Source organism: Condylostylus longicornis, unplaced genomic scaffold, assembly GCF_029603195.1.
Source record: "Condylostylus longicornis isolate FDR11 unplaced genomic scaffold, ASM2960319v2 ptg000044l, whole genome shotgun sequence".
NCBI classification, from domain to species: Eukaryota; Metazoa; Arthropoda; class Insecta; order Diptera; family Dolichopodidae; genus Condylostylus; species Condylostylus longicornis.
In genome coordinates this window covers 9914748-9937029 of record NW_026578013.1, presented here as the reverse complement: position 1 = coordinate 9937029, position 22282 = coordinate 9914748, and the positions used below count along the sequence as shown (strand labels likewise).

Genomic DNA, 22282 nt, shown 5'->3' with positions numbered 1-22282 from the left:
CATACTTATGTCGGTACATTTACCATATTGTGTTTACATTAAAACGAGTTTATTATAGTTCTGATTAAATTTATATTAGTTTATTAGTCCATATTTAGTTCTGATTAAATTATATAAAACCGCCTTTTTCTATTTTGATATTTTTCCTGGTATGTATTGACAAAAATCCCGTACAATAAAATTTTCACTACCCACATGCAATAAACTAAAAAAAATTATGCCTGAAAATTTATTTTCATATTTTATATCTGAAACTGTTATTGCATATTAATTTTGAAGGATCAAGAGACGAATGCTAAGTTTATTTCTGTAAAAAAATAAAATAGAAAAGGTGTAAAATTTACTACTAACATCCGTTACTATATACATTTAATAATTTTAAACGAATAACGCGGAAAACAACTCTATTCAATTTATGTATGTATATGAAGGTATAGAAGTACAAACATTGCTTTGCAAATTTTCAAAAAATTTTTATTTTTACATAATCTTTAAATTTATTAATAAGAAAATAAATATCTTTTATTAATAAATTGCTTTGGGATTGATTGTCACACAAATATTTTTGCAGCTCCTTGTACGAAGTTAGTTAATGAACCACATCCAGTAACACACTAACCCATATCACTTTTAAGAAAAGCTAATAAGTTGTAATTCGCAGTTTATTCGTAATTGTTTTACGGTTTAAGCTTTACATTTACTTTACATACATCATGCATAGGTATGTAATATACGTATATTATGAGTATATCACTTTTAAAATTGGCCGAAAGTACTAACTTAGCCCTAATATTTATGTTAAAAAATTTATGATATTGCATCTAAATAGGGTCTTATTATTCAGTAATACGTAGTGCAAATACATTTGGTTTTTTAAGAGTTACATGTACATATATGTATATATATAACATTTATATGAGCAATGTACTAAATATACATAGATAATAATTTTCCATTATTTTCTAACATGGTAGAAAAAATGTGGCAAGTATTAAATGAATATTCTAAATTAACATAAGTTCGCTTTATTACAAACGTCTTTACTAATCACATGATATTAACATACATTTTTAAAATAAAAAGGACGAAAAATCATACTGTTCTAAGTTTTTATTTCTTTTGTGTATAGAGTGATACACTTAATTACAATCTTTTACATTTATTCAATCTTTATTGCGTAGAAAAATTAAATTTTATGCGCACTGGATAAGTTTTAGAGTAAAACTTCCAAAAGCAAATAAGTTTTTACAAATTTTAACATAGGTACATAATATATGTGTATTATATGAGCATCTTTCTCCATTAGCACATTCCACCGCCTCCATTTACTGTAAGCTTTTAAATCTTTCAATAAAAGGCATTCAAGGAAATAATTAAAATAAAAAACGTTTATTACTTTAACGCTAAAAGAGAAAAAAAACTACGCTTTTTCCTAATTTTGCTTATAAATAAGGCTTGTTTGTTACATTACCTTGATAAAAATATAGGTAAGGCATTATTGTTTATTGTTTCAAAATAAATTATGAAATGTCATTCAAAGTTTGTGGGGATTTATTACTTAAACGTACGATTTTTTTTAAAGCATTCCAAATCCTTTCGAATAATTAATGGCCTTCAGAAGTCGATCTTCCAATTTTTCTCGATTTTCGTATTCAGGTAGTAGTAAAACATTGAAGCATGTGTGGCTGGTAGGTAAGCGATCGCAATCTGGCCCGTTTCTTGCAATTACCTTTAAAAAATTACAATTAGAAATATTTGATACAAAATAAAAATGTTATGAAAATTTTCAGTATTACCAATTTTAATTTGCTTAAACCTCCTACTGGTACTCGGTCCGAACCTGTTGTGAATTCTAAGAGTTTTCGTTTGGATTCCATCGACAAACCATGCACTATATTCCAAAAATCTTTAATTATTTGAGAATTTTCAGTATAGCCTCCCTCATATTCAGTTGACTTTTCTAATTCTATGAAATCGAATTTCTGCAGATTAAACAAAAATTAGTCATTTTAACTAATATGTTAAATAATAGCTTCAGAATATTCACCCTACTCCCGCAAACTAATAATTCAATCTCTTCTGGTCTAAATAACAATTTTAATGGTGATTCATCTGTCACCATTTCAAAACCTTTTTTAAATGCCTTAAATTGCCTGTCTATACTAGTATTTAATAAATAATCGGCATACAATTCAATAAATTCTAATTTATTTTCTTGGTTAACTAAAATATCAGCACCGCCTTCTTTTAATTCGTGTTCAACAAGATTACCAAAAACATCTGTATAACTTATTTTAAAAGTTTGCATGAAAACATCTTCCATATCAACTTCAGTATAATCTAACATAGATTTTAAACTTTTAAAAATTATTGGGTTAAAGTCAGCCAAATCATAAAATGAGCCTCTACCGCCCATCAACTTTCGATAAACAACCATTGGGAAATTCACAGCCAAAATTACATTATTATATATAGCTAAACCTAAAACAATCCCTATAAGTGTAAATTGGGCATCATTTTCGAAAGAATTTGAATTAAACCTGAACAACAAATTTTTAATGTTTAAATTTTCAAAAAGTAATTGTGCACATTACATACCATACAGTCTTTGTATCTTCTTGATGGACAAACATTCCAAAATCCGGATTGAAAATTTCATCGACAACTAATTGGAAAAATTCCTTTGATACGCCTCCTTCGTCTATACCTTGTTCGTCAGCAAATTCTACAACTAACTGTTTCTTGAAATCTTTTGGAGTTGCCATTGCAACCATCTCAAGCTGTAAATACATAAATTGCGTGTTTATAATTATATATCATACTTTTCTGTGTGTTTAAAAATGATAACTTTTCCCAACTTTACAAATTTCAATTAAAAAAAAAAACCGTATGTAAATAACAGATTTTTTTTGTTATTCAAGTGTGAAACAAATTTAAAACTAATGTACATACATATATCAAGTAAGAGTACGTTGCTTCAATTTTTTTATTTATATTTTCATATCGTATTGTTAGTAGTATACAAAATTCTTGTAATTATTTTACTTACTTCTAAAAGAGCATCTTCAATTAGTTTTTCGCGTCGCACCCTTATCTTGAGGTAAGGGTTTGGTCCAGCACCATTTCCATCACTAATATGTTGGAATATCGTTAATCTTCTTTCACTGTACATTCTTACACGACTATCGTAATAAAGCGCAACTACTTTGGTCGCTGGTGTCAATATAAAGGAATATAACATAAACGTAAATTTTCTATCTGCAATAAAAAAAATTTAATTTAAAAAAAATCCAATAAATTTTTTTAGAAGATCATTAAAGTACTTGGTCTAATATCCATTGTATAATTTTTATAATATAAATAATCATTGTCCATTTCAATAGTTTCACTTAAAGGTTCATTATAAAATTCTTCAAATGGTATTAGTGGAATTCGACAATCCATGGCTGAAACACCCAACTCCTTTTCCAAACTATCTTCTATTAATTTCTTTTCACGATTTTTCAAATGCGTGTATAGCATAAAATCATCATCATCTTGAAAGGTATTTGTTGGAGAGTCTTTACCATTTTCGTTTTCACATAACTTTGTTGAATCTATTGTTCCAGCTAATATGTTTGCATAGTACAGAATCTGTTGAAAAAATTAATTTTTGGCAATTTGTTTGAAAATTTGCTAATAAGAAGCCAACCTTTAAAACTTTTGTTGCACTAGTTATTACTTCACTATTTTCAACATAACGTGATCTTCCGAAATTTCCTGTAATAACTTGCAAGCTTATTAACTGTTGTAAAGTTTGAAGAAGACGGTTTAAACTAGATTTGCAGTGTTCTGCCCAAATTCGAGCCAATTTCGCTTCAGCCCAAACCGGTAAATGCGCTGCAGCACCACAAATATTAGGTAAAGCATTCTCCAAAAATTCACTCGGTGCTAATTAAAATTCATATATTAGTTAAAAATAGTTATCAATTAACACAAAAAAAACTTTCTCATACCCATGGCCATTATTTCATAGACGAGTACCATTATATATATAACATTCTCGATATAATCTTTTTTTTCTGTTGTCATTAAATCAACTGTCAATAATATCGATAAACTATGTAATCCATTATTTAGAGCTTCATAAATAGGACAATCAAGAGAAAATAATTTCTCCATTGATCTTCTCAAGCTTTCTATATCTATTTTAAATTCTTCCTCTTCTTCTATTGCATTCTCTGAAGCACAACTATCTTCATCTTTATCAGGATCACTTTCAAGTGAACGTATATCCTCCTTCTTTAGACTTTTTAAATCCGCAGAAACCTTTTCAAGAACTTCATCTATTTTTGTCTTAGGCTTTTTACGAAAACTTCCAGATAGTAACTGAGTTGAACTAAAAACTTCCCCGATTGTTCTGATTAGTTTTGTGTATGATTTGACACTTTTACACTCATCAATTAATTGAGTAAGTTTTTCTTCATCAAGAGATGTTATAGGGACAATTAAAAAAGAGGTGGGACTTGAAACTGGTTTCCTTTTAATTTTATGACTAGATGACGACAAATTTAAATCACTAGAACTGCTTGTCGTTCCACTTGATGCACTGGCACTACTACTATGACTAGACGGCGTTGTCGCATTCGACGATGATGTGGATCCATCGTTTCTATTATTTAATTTATAAGTATTTGAAGTAGTTGATCTTGGGTACGAAGTGCTAAAAAAGAAAGTAAAAAATTTATAGTTATGTATATTTAAACAAACAAATTAAGCAATAAAAACTATAAACAAAAAAAAATAAATAAACTCGTTAGATATTTGAATAGGAAATGCTTTATGTCCTTGTTGTTAGCTTTTAAATGTATTTCTTCAAAAAATTTTTCAAGGAAAATGTTGATATTTTTCCGAAATATGTATAAAAATTTTTTTAGGTGTGGGAAAAGAAATCTCTCTTTTCTGCGACGTAAAATACTTTTATTCTTGCTAAAATATTTCTTGTACTGCATACGCATTTTTTTTATTAAATACTTACTCATTACTTTTTTTAATTAAATACTTACTCATTAAGGTCTCTTGAACTTTGTTCGGGATTATTTAATAAACTATTCGAATTATTACTTTCAATTGAAAAAGAACTAGATTGTCCTGCATCAGAAGTATTTAAAATCTCTGATACATTCGAAGAGGATGAAGGACTTGTTCTAGCTATTTTTGAAGGTTGGATTTGAGTAGTATCACATAATTTTGCATCTTGAGAAAATAATTGTATTGCCCTAGCTGCAGCTTGATTTGGTGTTAATTCTTCTATTTCCCCGCTAGATGCACAATATTTGTTTTTACAATTTGAATTTCCGCAACCATGTAAGAGTTGATAAAAATAACGTTCAATTAATTTTCTAGCTGCTGCGCGTTTCATTTCTTCTGTTTCTTCTAAACAATTACTTGAATGATTATTTGAAGAAGTTGTTACAGAGGTGGGTGTACAATCTAAACTATGTTCAGTAGCAGGAAAAGTTTTGAAATCGTTTGTTAAAACACCTTGCTCAGAATCTGAAGGTGTTTCAGAATCTAAATCGTCCTTATTAGTGATAATATTTCCTAATAAATTTGGATCAGTGACGTTTAATTTATCGTTTTGAGTTAAATTTGAGTCACAATTTATTTTTGTGTTTTGATCAATTGGTAGTATTGTTTCGCTTGACTCAGAATTATAAATATTATTTACTTGATCGGGCTTATCGCCAACAGACGACGATTCTTCAGTATCTCTGATTAGAAAAATATGTAAAAAATTTTAAGAGTTGCAGATTTATTTGTTATTTGATAGAGCAGTTATGACTTTTTTAGAGCATAGACAACTTGTAATATTTCATAAAGGAACCCTTTCTCAGAACAAAAATTAATTGATATTAAACACTTTTTGATTAATTTATGAAATTAATTCTTTGTTTTTACATTATTACATACTAAAATTTAATATTACACTTAAATATGCAGATTGAAATTTGCAATTATTTTTAAAATTAACAAAAAGATTCGTTTATCAGTCAAATAGAGAAATCTCTCATAGATCTTTCATATAACAAATAACCTTACGTCTGTAAGTTTATTTGTACTTTCATCCAAAAATTTTATTACTATTCAAATCAGTAAAATAAACTTCAGTAATCAGTAAGTATACTTAGCTTCCAATAATTTATAAAGCATTAAAAAATTATAGTTTTTAAAGTACTTAGAGAATTTTGTAGCTAAAAAACGAAGAGATTTTAAAACAAAGAGTCGTTTATTCTTTAAGTACATCACTATGAAAAACAAAAAAATGGGTCTAAGTTGACAAGTTAATGATTAAAATAACAAGTTTGATAAAATAAAGATTTTCGTGAAGAAAGAAAAATATTTCCGGAATAGAAAAACATGCAAAAACATATATGCATACATATTATATGCAGGCAATTTTGAAGGATCTTAAATGATAAATTTAAGAAATAACAAATAATGTTAACAATAAATGGGGGAGAGTTTTTCTACAAATTTCATACAGCAAAACTACGAAACAGAAAAAAAATAAATTTTATTAAATCGATTTTTTAACTATTAATTGAGTTAAATTTTAAAAATGCATGATAACGATATTTAAAAAATATTATGCAAAATGTGAAACATAAAAGGTCCTATTCTTACAATGAAATGAAATATACAATTTATAAACTTTTTTGCAATTAAAGTAAGGTAAATTTTAAGTTAAAAAAAGTATGCAATTTAGTTAATTTCTTAATATTAATATTAAGGATGTTATATAATAACAGTATGAACCCACATACATACATACATATGTAAATTATTAATTTTCATAAATATTCAAAAAATATTTTTTAGAAATAGTTTTCCTTCTTGCAAGTCACGTTCATTTTGATTAACTCAAACTTTTAACAAGATTTATAAATTATTTATGGTTTTACGTCTTTACATTTTTCTTTTAAAAATAAATTTTTAATTCAAAACAAAGATAGAAAAAATTACTAAAAATAAACAAAGTAAAAGTATTTTTTATAAAAAGATTTAGATTTGAGCTTTAAGTATGGAAGTTTTTGAATATTCAAAATCATTTATTCCGCTGATCCAAAAACAATATATTGTTTTCCTTTGTTAACGGATATTTTTGTAAAACAATATTTTATGATTTATGGACAATATTTTTACCAAGAAAGATATGTAGGTTTTTTCTTTACCTTACTTTTATCCCAGAGATATTATGGAAAATTAACGAAGAATGATAATTATTCTTCATAAGCACATACATATAGAATTTATTTTTTTTTTTATTTTTAGTTTTTTGCAAAAGAAAATGTATTACATACAAACAAAAAAAGAAACAAATGAAAAAGTTAAAAATAAAAATTTTTGAATAATTAAGTAGAAACTAGAAAAAAGTAGGAAGCTTTTCATATGGAAATAAAAGCGTAAAAATATTTACATATATAATATATATGTATGTTTGTATGTATGAACAAATATAAATTATTATACACTTCCGTAAATTTATGTAAGTTGTACATATGTACATCATTACTTAAAAAAAAGATAGAACAAACCAAAATTAAATGAAAGTTCACTTTCATCAGGGCATTGAATCTACTTTATGTACAGAACACAATAAATACGTGCATGTGTGGGATATTTAAATAATCATAGATACCTTCATACGGATATATACATACATATATGTTATATCTGAAATACATTGACTAAGTATGTAAAATGCGGTCGAACTTTACTTGAAACGAAAAAGAAAAAACTGAGTAATTATAAATATATGAATGTATATAAATTATAAATATTTAAGCATACATACATACCTATATCAATGTCAAAAACCGTATGTTCAGTTTTGTAAAATAAAGCATTTTCAAATTGAATTGCAAATATTTAGATGGGACATGGATATATCCTTAATCAATTTTTTTAAACAATTATACTTTCAACAAATTACGAAATATTTAATCCTAATGTATTCATCATTAATTCGCATAATAAAAAAACTCAAATTCGTTAATATTTCATTTTATAAAATAAAATAATTTATAATTCATGCAGATAAATATTCATTTTAAATTATTAATAGCCATAAATTAATTTAACAATTTCCTATTAAAATTATATTTAATGTCGCATAATTGTTTTATATCATCAGTACCTTATATTGTAATAAAAATAAAAAAAAATTAATGAATACTTTTATTTTATTTTGAAAATGAATTGGTGCATTCACCTTAAATGATATTTTATGAACTAAAATATTAAAAATATTGAGTTCATTGTAGGACTCAGCCAAACATAAACACAAAACAAAAATGAAAATCTTATAAATTTTTTATGAACTTTTTTATAAAATTTTAAAATTTATAAGAAAACTCAAAAAACTGTTCTCAAAGAATTTTATTTTTTATTTAACGTTTTAAACTTATTCAACGCATTTCCTTTTTTTTCTTTTTATACAAAATAAAATTTCAAACACAATTTAGCTGCAATACTCTTTTATTTTCAGTGTGATATATTTACATATAATAATTTAAACTATAGTAAATATGTAGTCAAAATGTAAGAGCAGATATGAAGTTATTAATTTCGAATTTTAATTTTAAATATAAAAGATGTTTTTTGAAGTACTGAAAAATTAAAAGTTACTGAAAAAATTTTAAAATTTGCAGTCATGCATTTTTCAAAATATTTGATACGTTTTTGTGATTTTTATATAATTATATATATGATTTAATTTATTAACCTAGATACCCAGATTAGCTAAAAAACTAATCGTAAAAAAACTATTTCAACTTCGATAAAAATTTTTCATGAAATCTAATCTAAATTTTTTGTTTCATGCCCTCAAACATTGCGTTTGGAATTTATCACTTTTTCAAAATTCATAAAGCAAATAAAATTTTAAATATAAAAAGAAAGTTTTGTTAATTACGAATACTATAATTTATTTATAATTAGTTTATTATTTGAAATTATACTCACTAATAATTATAATATCGCATTTTAAATTTTGTATTGAATATTTAAATTTACAAATTTTTAAAAATTTCTTAATTTCACACAATTTTAAGTTTATTTTCTTAATTCGATAAATATTTATTTACTGCATGTAATACTATTTAACGTAATGACAATTTTTTTTCTTGCTCTTATTTAAATAAATTAAAAATTACGTTTCTTCACTTTCATGGTATATTGTAAACTATCTAATTAAAATGAAAGATATTTAAGATAATTTTGCAAAGCAAAATGAAATTAAAATTTCGTTTCTGCTAAAATCTCTTTGTGTATCTTTTCGGTATTGTAAATTATTGTTTTACTTTTTAAAATCTCTTTAAAAGAAAACAAAGAATATAATAAGTTCACCATGAATCAAAATTAAATTCAATGAAATTAGAGTAAAAACAAACATTAAAAAATATAAAACTTAAAGATAAAGAGATTATAACAGAAATAGCAAAAATATACATGGATATTATTTATGTAAGTAAAATACAATTTTAAATATGTATGTAAATATACAATTTAATGCTTTGTTTATATACAATACAAATGATTTCTCTCGCGAAAATCCCAAGAAACTGTTTGCAGAAAATATGAAATCTTGTAAATTATTTATTAAATTGTTTGTGTGCACAACATTGATATATATAATGTTTTTTATGTTTAAGGTAACAAAACAAAAATATTTGCAACTGATTTTAGTTTTAAAACAAAATTAAAAACATATATGAATTATACATACATATGTGGGTATGTTACTGATAAAAAAAAGTTTTTGTTAAAAATATGAAAGTGGTCCGTAGATCCGAAGATCCGAGATCAACAAAAATTAAATTAACATACTGAGTACAGCTTGATTCAAGACTTCAAGAATTTTATATAAGTAAAAATAACCTTGACTTGTAAAGATTTCCTTAACATTGAATACAAGTGAAATTTTTTAAAAATTCGGATTTTCGAAATAAAAATTTTATCCAATTTTGATGCTCTAAATGCATATAAGCCGTCATAAATGGTTTGAATGCATTTAGAATGAAAAATGAATTTTCTGGTTAAAGTCAGCTGTTATTAAAAATGCATCACGCTTGGATTTATTTTGGGCAGTTTACAGGTATACCGAATTTTCGGCGTTTTTTATATTGATCTTTTTAAATATAGTATGTATTTTATTATGAAATAAGCTAAAAGCAATCTCAGCAAAATGAGTAGCAGTAGATACAAATTTGTGTGCAGGGATTTATGTATGTACCTATGTATATGACATTTGACTTGTTATCGAAAATCACTATTTTATATCGATGCCTTTTCAAAAATTTTAAAAGGTTTTATGAACCGTTGTCTAAAGATCTATTATCTATAATCACTTGATAAATTGAAACACGATAAAGTTATAAAATGTCGATGTAAATATGCGATTGACAACATTGTCAAAAACATTTCAAATCAGTTTGTTGTTGCATTTAATAGGTACATCTTGCAAAATAATACCTCTAAATAGCTACTTATTATATCTTATTTTTTTGTTATTCTCTAAAAAAGAATTGGCCAATATTAAATAATTTTTTTATAACACATTTAGTTTTACAGGTTGTCATTGCCCTAAAAGTATTTGTTTTCTTTTAAAACATACCTTGAAGTTTCGCCGTCCAAATTTTCCTTTTTTTCAGAGTTCATAAGTATATCAGGCTAGAAAAAATCCAAAAATTTTGTTATGGTCTTTATACTTATTGTTACTTTTTGATATCCTCTCGTATGAATTTTCTTTTTTTTACACACACTTATGCAATAACGAAACCGAAATTGCTATATATTAGGAACATCCAGAGTCTCTTTTAGTTTTTTAGATAAATTTCACTTTTAAATTTTTTTCTTACTGTGAAACTTATTAACACTAATGATTCCTCTCTAGAGACATATTTTTTTAGTGGATATTCTTCTAATTTTCATCTTCAACCTACTTGAACCTAAAACTTTCAAATAAGTTTTTAAAACACATTTAGTTTTTACCTTGAGGCCGTAATAAAAAAAAGCACTAATGTGTTTTAATGTTTAAATTTTTCTTTGTTTATTAAAATTAAATTTTTCGTATTTATTTAATTGAATTTTTCAAAATATGTATAAAATTACATTGAGCTTTTAAAATGACATTACTGAATTGCAATGCAAAATTGAATTTTATTCTATGCTTACACTAGTTTACTAGGACGAATGTCAAACTCTTTGTACATCTGTCAATCTTATAATAGTAAATGATTATACAACAGTTATACCCTACCATATTACTAATATAGCAAAATAATATTGCAAATTTCGAACTTTTAGAAATAAAATAATATCCATGCAATTAAAAAATACCTTAAGTTTCAAATTTGATTTATATACATACATATTAAATAATGTATTTCGAACAAAATTCAAAATTATTATCTTAAAAGTTTTTTAAAATACATCTATCTAAATAAACGCTCACGAATATGTCAAAATGAATTGAATCCATATTCTTAAGTTGGAGCACGAAATACGTGAGACAACTGACGAGGTGTACTTTACGCATTACTTTTAAAAATTACAAATTGAAAGGATATATACATTTTTTTGTTCTTGACATTTGTTGTTCATTCATTGTTTTTGTCGCAACCCTAAAAACATAGGTTAAGATAAATAAGGCGAAAACGGATTTAATTTTTTTTTTTATTATTATAGAAATTTTTGGAGGGTTTATTGGTTTTAATAAGTTATACTTTGACTAAGATTGATACAGTCGAAAATAGTAAGGATTCCATGTCAATGCAGTGCCAAACGAAGGGCTATAAAAATGAGCTGTCAAATAATGCGATGATCTAAAAAGAGCACAGCAAAAGCGTTAAGTAAAACATGTAAAGCATTTTTCCAATAAAAATATTAAATTATGTTTCAAATAATTTGTGTTTTTAACTTTATATTCCTTCGGAATATATGTGAAAATAGGCTGAAGCAACACCTTTTAACGCGCTTACAAAAAGTGCAACAATATTAGTAAAGAGTAAGGTATTTCATTTTTTTCAAATTAGCTTGCATTTTTTGGGCAGATACAAAATAACCTTAATTCTCAACCTTTTAGTTATTCTTATTTCCTAATTTTTTCTTAATTCCAAAATTTTTTATTAATATTTGTTATTTAAATTTTAATATTTATAGTTTTTTGTTCTTTTTTTATTTATTTTTTTAGATAAAGTCCACTTTGTTTCTTAATGTGCACTGTTGAAAAACTGATTCATGCACAAAATTTGTAATAAAATATGACATACGTTTTTTAACACAAAGTTTCAAGAAAAATTTTTCTTTTATTTTCTGTTAAATTTTAAAACGGCAGCTCTGGAGCATATAATGATAACTGTCATCAAAACAGTTCAATAAAGTGAGACAGCATCACTTAATTCAGAGGAGAGAAAGCAAAAGCAGCTCAGTCAAATGTATTCATTACTCCGTACTGTAGAACGGTAAAAGAATTTGACTATATTTATTTTTTCTATCAATTGAGGCAAAAAAATGAAATCTGGAGATTTAGAAATTTTGAAATCTGGTGATTTAAATAAAATAAAAATAATTTTGGACGATTTCAATAAAAAGGTATTACAGATATGTGCAAAAGTTTAGCTTCTAATATTTTTGATTTTAGTATGAAAACTTATTTGAGTTTACAGAGTTTAATGTTGATGATAAATGGAAAAAAATATGGATTTCATTATTTACACTTTTAAGAGAACCAAAAAATTCTGCTATATATTTAGAAGTACTGACATCAATTAGAATTTTAACTAGAGATAAAAACAATTTGAATTCTATAACTTTACAAAAAGATCTAGAAATTTTGTTAAACATTGCAGATTTGGGTCCAAATAATGTAACGAACATGCGCAAAAGTTATTCAGACGAAACAATCATAGCTTCTTTAAAATGTATTTGTAATTTAGTATTTCAAAATACAGAATGCCAAAAATTGTGTCTTAAAAATTCTGCGACAGATGGTATTTTACGTAGAGTACGAAGCCCTACAGCTCATCATCATGAGATTGAGTTCTTTGATATGAAATTACTTTTTTTAATAACAGCTCTCGAACAACAAACAAGGCAAAAAGTGAAAGACGATCTTAATGGTTTGACTTATCTCACTGAATGGTTGGACGTTAAAGTTAAAGAAACTAAGTCTGACAAGCAATCAGAATTAATAAACGAAATTTTAAAAGTTTTATTTAACATAACAGCGAATAATAATTCAACAGACGAGAATGTAACACTTCATAATAGATTGATAATTGTGCTGAGAAATATTCTATTTTCTTATGCAGATATGGACTCTGAGAAAAATATTTTGGTTGTAAGTAATACAGGTAATTATTAAAAAAAAATTCAGTATCTATAAAAAAACGTATATTAAATTCAACTTTTTGTAGTTAATTTGCTTACCAATATGCCTACAAGTTCGCTTTCGGAGCTTCTAATTCGAGAGGAAAAATGTAATCAAAACGAAAAAGCTTATGAAGGCCAATGTGTCAAGAGTCTGGAAGTGCTTATAGAACATTTGAAAATTTGTCTCAAAAGTGCGGATAAGGAAAAATTAGCTCCTATGCTATCTGTTCTAGTCAAATGTGTAAGATGTAACTCAACTATGAGGCACTACATACGATCTGTAATTCTTCCGCCTCTAACTCATGTTAATGAAAGGCCAGAAGTTGGTAATGATTTACGAAATCATTTATGTAGGTTTTTGACATCAGTTGATACAATAATACGAGACTTATCTGCTGAACTTTTATTCGTATGTTGCAAAGAAAACGTTGCAAGAATGGTCAAGCACACTGGTTATGGTAATGCCGCCGGATTATTGGCATCAAAAGGCGTATTAGATGGAAGAAAAAAAGAAAACACCGAATATTCATCTGATAGTGAAGATAGTGATACAGAAGAATACAAAAGAGTAGCACATAATATAAACCCGATTTTAGGGTGTTACGAATCGCCACGAAAGAATCCTATGGAAGGCATGACTGAAGAACAGAAAGAATATGAGGCTATGAAACTGGCAAATCTTATGGACCAATTATATAGGCAAGGAATTGTTCAACCATGTAGAATAAACGAAGATGGAAAGCCGGAACCACTTGAACATATTTTACAACTTCAAGAAGAATTGCCCAAACAGCAAAATCAAAATAAAAATAAAAGTTAAGTGATGGAAACACATAGTTAATATACATAATTCTTGTAGTATCCTATTTAAGAGTTTTCCAAAAACATTAGAACAAATGATTTGGCCAAAGAAGTGTAGACTCGCTTGAAAATCTTCATATGTAAATTGGGTATAAACGATATATATATAATAATTAAATGCTCTTGCGCTATAATGGATATGCAACAGTTAAGATACACGAATCCCTCCTTCACGTTAATAAAATAATATATTCCAGATTGCATTTGCGAACTTTCTTGTTCTATTAACATTTTCAATTACAAACTTCAATAAAATTTAAATAAACTTTAGTTCTTGCAGTATTTGAATAAAATATTTCAAATTAACGTATTATATTAAAAAATTTTACTATATAATAATAATTTATTTACAATAATGAATTATATACACAAAAGAAAAAAATTCTGTTTATACATATTTTTATCTATATTGAATAAAACTTTTAACCACTTTTAGATAAACTAAAACAAAAGCAATAATTACATGTTGATTGTTTTTTCATATTTTGCTTTGAGCTCAGCAAATGTTATTTCTGATTTTAAATTTTCACAGTCCATAAAATAGTCATCTTGTTCAGCTTTTTTCTTAGCTCGTTCAAAAGCTTCTGCTATGCATGACCTAAAAAATATATTATTTTTAAATATGTATTGGATATCTATAAAAATTATTTTAAAATTTGATTTTATTTTTTAACAAAAATACATGTAAATAAAATATACTTTTCGCAAAATAAAAACTTAAAAAATAAAAATTCCGAAGAAAACTAGCTACGAAAACGTATTCGTTAATTCAATAGATTGATTGGGATATCAACAAAGAAGTCACATATGTTGGAACGAAAACAATTCAGGTTTATTTCAAGAAAAAGCTAAAACACTTTATATTAAGTAACTGTGTACTTAGATTTAAAACAATTGTTCCATTACCGAAATAACTTTTGGTGTAAAACATAAGCTGAAACGTGACCAGCGTCTAAGTATCTTACTTCTGCACCTGGCCAGATATCTTCAAGATTGGTACATCCATCCCGAGGGATATAAGCATCATCTTTAGCACAAACAGCAATAATCAAAGATGTATCGTATGGAACCGAAAAATTTTTCAAATGGGTACACTCATCCATTACACCTCTCATGAATTGTAGAGCCTCTCTTTCCCACCATTTGATTTTTTTCGTATCAATACGTTCATGCTTTGACTTGTCTTGAGACGATGTTGGCAAAATGTAGCTCATCAAACGTGTTAAAGAAGAATCATTTTTCTGAAGCTCTTTATTTTGAGAGATTGAAACTGCAGCAGGTTCTTGGTCATTTTTGTAAAATTTCTGCAACTCATTTTTTTGCTTTTTTTGACGTATTTTTGCCTGAATCAGTTTTATCTTTTGATTGAGCTCATTAATTTCAGTATTACTTAACTCATAACGGTTCTTTGACATTAACTTATTATGCAATGATTGACTTAAACCCAAAACATTTTTTTCGTCTAATTGTATAATATTAGGATCATTATGCTCTGCAGGAGATATGCACATTAGATTAGATTGTTTTTCTAAAGTTTTTATTTCCATTATATCAGATCGAAGCTCTTTCATTGATCGATTAAAATTTTTTACAAATTTTTGACCTGCTATGAAAGCATCGTCTACGACATGAACCATCTTTGAAAGTCTTTCTTTATAGTTTCCGTCAGAATAATATTGAGTTTCCAATTTATCCCAATTGATCGATTGACTCATGACACCCTGAAACAATTAACGTTTAAAATTGAACTAAAAATCGGTTAAATTATATATGTGTTGTTGTACCTGTGTAAAAACGGAGGATGCTGTGGACCAGGATAAACAGGGAACTAAAACTAAAGGTTTTGGCCAATTTGTGGCAGCTAAACTTGCCATCTAAAAACATTGTTGTTGTTCAAGTCTTTATGATAAATTAATAATTCTAACTAATATTACATGCCCACCCATAGAAAGACCTGTTACTCCTAATGGCCCAAAAGAATTTTTTTCACACCAATGCAAAAGTACCAATGATTCAAGAATCAGACATCCACCCATGACAAAAATATCAGAAACATTATGCAGATTTGATCGTCTGCGTAAACGTAATTAGTTATATAGCAAAAAATTTTTAACAAAGTCAATAAATAGGTATACATTTGACCTTCAGGTTTTCTGATTCCATAAAAGGGGTTTTCAAGAAGTATAGCACCAATATTAGCTTCTCGCAGTAATGGTTTAGCAATTAAATTTCGCCTTCTCCAAAAATACTAAAATTATTTATGAACATAACAAATTGACCGTAAATTATTAAATTGAATGCATACATGATCCCCAGTTCCAGCTAAATGAAGGCACATTGGTTTATGCTTACTTTTCCACTTGTTTGGTAAAATGACTTGAAAATGCGCTTCATGCAATTCTTTTGGCATAAGACCTGGTAAATGTAACTCAAGTGGCGAAAAAAATTTTCCATCAAGAATCGTGCAATCCGATGACTTTTCTTCCTTTGTTATTTCCACTGGATAATCAGGAGGAACCAATTTGAAACATGTTTTCCTATTTGATATAACTTTGCGGAATTCAAAAATCCTGGAAGGCGGAAAACAAATTTTCAAAATATGCAGAAAAACTAGTTTTGAATAAAATTGCACAAAATTCATATCTTGTAAATTAAAAATATGCACTTGTGTATATATATAATTGATACATAATTTGAAAAACATATATGCACATTTATAAAATTACCTTGTTAAAATAAAATTTAGAAAATTTTTGTACTACCAACTAACTTTATGTTATGGAGTTAGTTGTTTATTCATGATTAGAATATTTTTTAAATTCGAAAAGAATTTTAAAACAATACAGTATGTTTCTAAAATTTTCTATTTATTTCATAAATAATTTACGTAAGATATGTACATTTTATTCACCTTTGCAAATTTTCTGGCTTTCCCCAACCTTTCTCGAAAAACCTAGTAATAAGTAATCGTCGATAAAAACCATCTAATTTACTTGGCATTTTCGCATTAATTGTTTTTAAATTTTTTGCTTTTCTGCAATTATGTATGTGATAAAATCTTCACCAATCTGCAGGTTGATTTCCAATGTAAACCCTGTACAAATTATAGCTGAGGAAAACCACATTTAAGATAAAAATTAAGCATTATTTTTTAGTTTTGTGATTATTTTTAATGGATGTATGAGATATGTATGAGATACATATAGTTTAATTTACTAGATCAGTGTTTCTTAAAATTTTTCTATTCGCGACCCCATTTATGACTACGAATTTCCTGGTGATCCCATATAAAAATAAAAAAAAAGAATGTAATTCATTTAAGAACATAAAATATAAAATTACGCAAGTAACATAAATGATAGGGATTCCGTATTAAAGTAAGATAACATGAAAAAATTTAATGTGTTGGATGTGCCTCTTTTTTATTGCATATTGTTATTTGACTTGTCTAACATTTGTTTGTGAAATACACATACACGGTATGTTAAAAAATTACAGAACTAAAAAAAAAATCAATTTTTTTGTTTTCAGTTGAAATTTGTATATTTTTTTTGTGTATTTAAATATTTAATATTAAAACCTTTTGCAACCGCAGTTTTTTTAAGCGATCCCGGGGTCGTGACTTATAATTTAAGAAGGCTTGTACTAGATTAAAAAGCAACATTGCCAAGTATAACAAAAAACTTATTGGTTAAAAAATTAGCATACAAGACACAGAATGAGATTAAATTTACTATAAAGTTTGATCAATGTTTATATATCAGACCGAAATTTTTGATAAATCAAATTTTACGCGAAATTAAATTTTCGAATATGCTACGAAAATTATAAACAAAATAAAAACCAGTTGATCACTTTCCAAAACTTTTTTAAAAAATTAAATGTCGCGATTTTACTTTTGAAAAAAATGTGAATGTATCCATGAGATAGACTAATTTCCATTATTTGCCGTCAAACAAAATATGATGCCTAACGTAGGTTACATATACGACTCTCAACACACTCAAATTAAATGGTAGATGAATCTACTAGTAGCAGATTAGTATTAGTGGCATATAATAGTAGAATATCTACTATTTAATTTGAGTCATGAATTACATATACATACCAATCTTTTAGAGAAACCAGGAGTGATTTTTTTTGTTATAAATTGACTAGTTTTAAATATAAAATAAAGTTTTTAGTCATAAAAATTAAAAATAATTTTAGTACCCTTTTTGATAAACGAACAGACCTATTGTTTTGTTTATATCATGTAGCAAAACATTGTAGCAAATAGCAAGCTTTGTTAATTTGCTAGGCTACCCAACCAAATGTCTTCATAATTTGCAATTTGTTGTTTTTTTAGAAAACAATCGCAGACGAACAAGAAAAAGGGAGAAAAACGAAATCCAAAAAATTAAATAAAAAAAATTAGTATAAAGGCTATTTTGAAATTAATTAATACTTGTAGTTGGGAGTGATTTGATATTACGATAATTTCCGTTTCATATTCGTGTTAGGGAATTTTGAAAACTTTTAACAAATGCGTAAAAAGATTCAAATTTATTACATGTCCATGTTTTAACTATAAAATCATCTATTAATACATTTTATTATTAAACATAAAAAAGCAACTTGGAAAAAACAAACAGATTTTGTTTTTTCTTATAACAAAGAAGTAGCTGAATAGCTAAAAAATGACTTCAACTCCGATTCTTAATTTAACTGGTAAGTAAAAATAATAAATGACAAATCCTAAATTAGTTATTCTTTTGTGTGTACGTACATATTTACTATACTACATAAGCTTTGGTAACAAAACAAAGAAGGCAAACAATTCAAGAATATAAATAATATGTAAACAAAACAAGTTTGAAAAAATTATATGTATATTATTATAGGTATACCTATGTATGTAGTTATATATATGTTAAGTTTACAAACATGTATTATTTCTTAATGATTATTAAACTTGCTAAGAAATGTATAGAAGTCTTTAATTTTTAATTTTAAAACTATGTTGTACATATTATGTATAAATCAGTACATTTTCACAATATTTCAGATTCTTGGATTGAACTTAGTGGACAGAATACTCCAGACAAAATAACACCTCTACCATTTTCTTCAGGTGACGAATATCTAAGATTGTTGCGGGAAGCTCAAAAAGAATCAAATCAGTCAAGTCGCGTAGTATCCTTAGCTAGTTCTCGACGCGATACTCCACGCAGTAGCCCAAAATCACCACCAAATAGCCCTAATACAGAGTTGTGTCCAGATAATGAACTCAAAAATGTTTATATTAATTATTGCTTAAAAAAAGATAAGGATGCAGGAAAAGATTCCGAGAATTTTAGCTTGGATTGGATATGGAGATGGAGTAGTCGACCAGATCAAAAGCGTATCAAGTAATATCTTACATATGTATTTAAATTTTTGTATTCAAAACTACTTTTCCTTAAATTTTGTAGAAGTCAATTATAGAATCTGAAATAAATTTTTCTTTCCTATATTCTACTGCAGGGATTGGAATTTTGAGCATCCAAAACGCAAAATCCCACCAGGGTATTCCATTCGTTCAGCTAAAATTGGTAACTCTTCAATATTTTCAAGAAATGTGATGTATTCTCTTGTATTAACAAACGTTTTATCACTTCTCCTTGGAGCTGGACTTGGGTAACTCGTAATAAGTATATTCTTCAATTATATAAAGGAGCAAAAATTTCTTTTTAGCTTGTGGTTAAGTAAAAGAGGACTCCTTTTTACTCGAATTACTATCGAATAAGGCCAACAGTATATTAAAAGTATTTACCATATTGCATATATATTTTACTATATTTTTATTATATATGATACAAAATATAGCACATTATTTAAGTATGTTGACTGATAACGAGAAGATATTTCATAAATTTTGATATTATGATCGGCAGATAATTTTTTATATCCCTTTTTTATACATAATCACAAAACCGAATAAAAGATATGTTGAAATTAAGGAAAAAATATAATAATAAGCTTATTGTAAGGTTTGAAATTTTTCTTTTAAATAAAACTACAATTGGTTAATTGTCTAAAATAAAATATTGATTTCTTAAAATGAACTGGAGAAAATTTCTGTTTATTTACGTCTTTGCATAATTCTATGATAACAGGGAATACAACTATAACTCAATAATATAAATTTATCAGGAGAAGGAAAAAACGATATGTGTATATACACTTCTACAAATTAACGCTTTAAATAATGATAATCCAAAATACAAAAAAACTCTTTAAATATTAATTATCCATCAGATATCAGACCCCATAAATAACAAAATTAAAAAATCTGCAAGTATCAATAGTGAAATATTTACTTTAATGCGACCCTACTGGCGGATATGCAAAGCTCAATAGTAAAATATTCATTTTACTTATTAAAACTAAACTACTTAAAACTGTAGGCTTTATTTTCTGTATTAAAATAGCCATATTTCTAAAAGAGGTCGTTAGTCTTGCCATATTTCTAAAAGGGGTCGTTAGCTAATGCCATGAGAGGTGTTTTTGCAATGCAAATTGTACATTTTTCGTGCATTTTGTTTCAACCGCTCCCGGACTATGTGTAGACGACTCATTGTAAGTATGTTACGCGACTTTATTACTTTATTTTGTATATTACTTTTTGAACAAAAATTACTTAAAATGATAACGTCATCTGTAAACATGCTAAGAGAAAAAGTAATTTTGAAGTTTTGTTAGTGGCGAAGCTAGTGGGAGCTTATATGTAAATGACATAAAATCTTATCGACCTATTTCTCTATTGCTAATTCTATTTAAGATTTTTGAGAAACTTGTACTAAATCGAATGAAGGAAATAATTGAAGGAAATCTTATTCCAAATCGTCAATTTAGCTTCTGATGCAAACCTTCCACTATCGATCAGATGATCAAATATTGACGTATTAGAGAGATCGCTCAAGAAAAAACTTATAAGTTTAGGTAGATTTCTAGATATCGCAAAAGCCTGGAGAATACTCAAAACTAAAACAAATTAGAACAGGAATTCCGCAAAGAATCTTTCAGGACATTGAACCTGTCGGGAGACTTAAAAGAAAAAACTACACGATTTAGTGATTTAGCAGGGAAGAAATAGATTAGCATCTACTAAAAAGTGAGTATCACAGGATACATGCCCACCACCCCGAGAGTTAAAAAGGCGAAAACTAATTTGCTAGATAGCTCACTCTGACTTAGTTGCAGTATCAATTAGAAAATAAAAAAACTGAACTTAATCAAGATCATACCGTTTTTGTTGCTGTTATATCATATTTTGAAGTTTATGTCGTTAAAGTGTCAAACAAACTGAATAAATAATTATTTTTACTAAAATACTAAAGCATGTATTTGTAGAAATGTATATAGATTTTTTCATTTTTTTACAGACTCTTTATACTCGGATTATTACTAAATATTGTTGGTTTTTCGGTTATGAAAGTTATGCAGCCTAGTGCATATACATATTTGCTTGTATATATTTTTTTGTTTATTTTGATTTTTTATTTGACATTTTTTAGAAACATCAGTAAACAAATCCCAAAAGGAGCCACTAATTATTATTTTAATCCAGTTAATGATGCATTTATCTGTAATTTTTATTTCGCAATATAAATTTTTCGCTAGGTCGTTCACTTAAAGGAATTTTTTTTAATTTATTTTGTACCGATGTATAGACAACTGCTAAAATGCTGACCTAGCGCCAACTTGACTAATTCAACAATGTAATTTGAGATAATTTATTATAGCCTGGAACATAAACATTGTTTATCTTACTGCTTTATCTAATATGAAAAAGTAATAAGTAAATATTATAAATCCTGATGTCATTTCTGTCTGCCGTGTAATAAATGCATACTAATTTCAAATTTGCAAACTCTACCTAAAACTAAAAACGTCAAATAAAATGAAAAGTCAAATAATGACGTATATATTATAATATTTTTTATTATAAAATAGGATGAAAGATTACTTGATTTATAAGTAC

At 26.6% G+C, this 22282-nt stretch overlaps 4 protein-coding genes across 7 annotated transcripts; 2 read left to right on the top strand and 2 right to left on the bottom strand.

The window, feature by feature from the left end:
- Positions 1–1095: 1095 nt before the first annotated feature.
- Positions 1096–11106, bottom strand: LOC129610274 (ubiquitin-protein ligase E3A). 2 transcript variants are annotated; one of them, XR_008697081.1, is made up of 11 exons: positions 10658–11106; positions 5046–5753; positions 3996–4702; positions 3692–3930; positions 3324–3633; positions 3050–3258; positions 2599–2780; positions 2048–2540; positions 1797–1982; positions 1472–1729; positions 1096–1403 (listed from the first exon to the last, which is right to left on the bottom strand). XR_008697081.1 is itself a non-coding variant. In XM_055522796.1 (10 exons), the coding sequence occupies exons 1-10, from the start codon at positions 10699–10701 to the stop codon at positions 1577–1579; spliced, it is 3231 nt and encodes a 1076-aa protein (XP_055378771.1). In that variant the 5' UTR covers positions 10702–11106; the 3' UTR covers positions 1367–1576. The 2 variants fall into 2 exon arrangements, 1 of the variants encoding a protein (XP_055378771.1); XM_055522796.1 differs by having other exon boundaries at positions 1367–1729.
- A 1357-nt stretch (positions 11107–12463) lies between these two features.
- Positions 12464–14280, top strand: LOC129610105 (synembryn). Its single transcript, XM_055522469.1, has 3 exons — positions 12464–12636; positions 12686–13397; positions 13461–14280. Exons 1-3 carry the CDS (start codon positions 12556–12558, stop codon positions 14234–14236), a joined length of 1569 nt encoding a protein of 522 aa, XP_055378444.1. The 5' UTR covers positions 12464–12555; the 3' UTR covers positions 14237–14280.
- A 137-nt stretch (positions 14281–14417) lies between these two features.
- On the bottom strand, positions 14418–17548 carry LOC129610104 (protein ABHD18). 3 transcript variants are annotated; one of them, XM_055522467.1, is made up of 8 exons: positions 17494–17548; positions 17189–17386; positions 16583–16847; positions 16413–16525; positions 16212–16350; positions 16062–16151; positions 15184–15998; positions 14418–14875 (listed from the first exon to the last, which is right to left on the bottom strand). In XM_055522467.1, the coding sequence occupies exons 2-8, from the start codon at positions 17275–17277 to the stop codon at positions 14737–14739; spliced, it is 1650 nt and encodes a 549-aa protein (XP_055378442.1). In that variant the 5' UTR covers positions 17278–17386; positions 17494–17548; the 3' UTR covers positions 14418–14736. The 3 variants fall into 3 exon arrangements, 2 of the variants coding, with proteins under 2 accessions (XP_055378442.1, XP_055378443.1); XR_008697071.1 differs by lacking the exon at positions 17494–17548 and adding an exon at positions 14977–15125 and having other exon boundaries at positions 14750–14875; positions 17189–17482; XM_055522468.1 differs by lacking the exons at positions 17189–17386; positions 17494–17548 and adding an exon at positions 17004–17152.
- Positions 17549–18582: 1034 nt separating this feature from the next.
- LOC129610304 (BCL2/adenovirus E1B 19 kDa protein-interacting protein 3) lies at positions 18583–20352 on the top strand. Its single transcript, XM_055522838.1, has 4 exons — positions 18583–18987; positions 19325–19667; positions 19783–19935; positions 19993–20352. Exons 1-4 carry the CDS (start codon positions 18957–18959, stop codon positions 20042–20044), a joined length of 579 nt encoding a protein of 192 aa, XP_055378813.1. The 5' UTR covers positions 18583–18956; the 3' UTR covers positions 20045–20352.
- Positions 20353–22282: the final 1930 nt, after the last annotated feature.

Coding starts and splice junctions, on each gene's coding strand:
- LOC129610304 (XM_055522838.1), top strand. CDS start 18,957: ATGACTTCAACTCCGATTCTTAATTTAACTG. Junction 18,988..19,324: donor TCCGATTCTTAATTTAACTG/GTAAGTAAAAAT, acceptor ACAATATTTCAG/ATTCTTGGATTGAACTTAGT. Junction 19,668..19,782: donor CCAGATCAAAAGCGTATCAA/GTAATATCTTAC, acceptor ATTCTACTGCAG/GGATTGGAATTTTGAGCATC.
- LOC129610274 (XM_055522796.1), bottom strand. CDS start 10,701: ATGAACTCTGAAAAAAAGGAAAATTTGGACGGCGAAACTTCAAG. Junction 3,634..3,691: donor GTGCAACAAAAGTTTTAAAG/GTTGGCTTCTTA, acceptor TTTTTTCAACAG/ATTCTGTACTATGCAAACAT. Junction 3,259..3,323: donor TACAATGGATATTAGACCAA/GTACTTTAATGA, acceptor TTTTTATTGCAG/ATAGAAAATTTACGTTTATG.
- LOC129610104 (XM_055522467.1), bottom strand. CDS start 17,277: ATGCCAAGTAAATTAGATGGTTTTTATCGACGATTACTTATTACTAGG. Junction 16,526..16,582: donor TAGCTGGAACTGGGGATCAT/GTATGCATTCAA, acceptor AAATAATTTTAG/TATTTTTGGAGAAGGCGAAA. Junction 15,999..16,061: donor CATCCTCCGTTTTTACACAG/GTACAACAACAC, acceptor TAATTGTTTCAG/GGTGTCATGAGTCAATCGAT.
- LOC129610105 (XM_055522469.1), top strand. CDS start 12,556: ATGAAATCTGGAGATTTAGAAATTTTGAAATCTGGTGATTTAAATAAA. Junction 12,637..12,685: donor TGGACGATTTCAATAAAAAG/GTATTACAGATA, acceptor TTTTGATTTTAG/TATGAAAACTTATTTGAGTT. Junction 13,398..13,460: donor TTTGGTTGTAAGTAATACAG/GTAATTATTAAA, acceptor AACTTTTTGTAG/TTAATTTGCTTACCAATATG.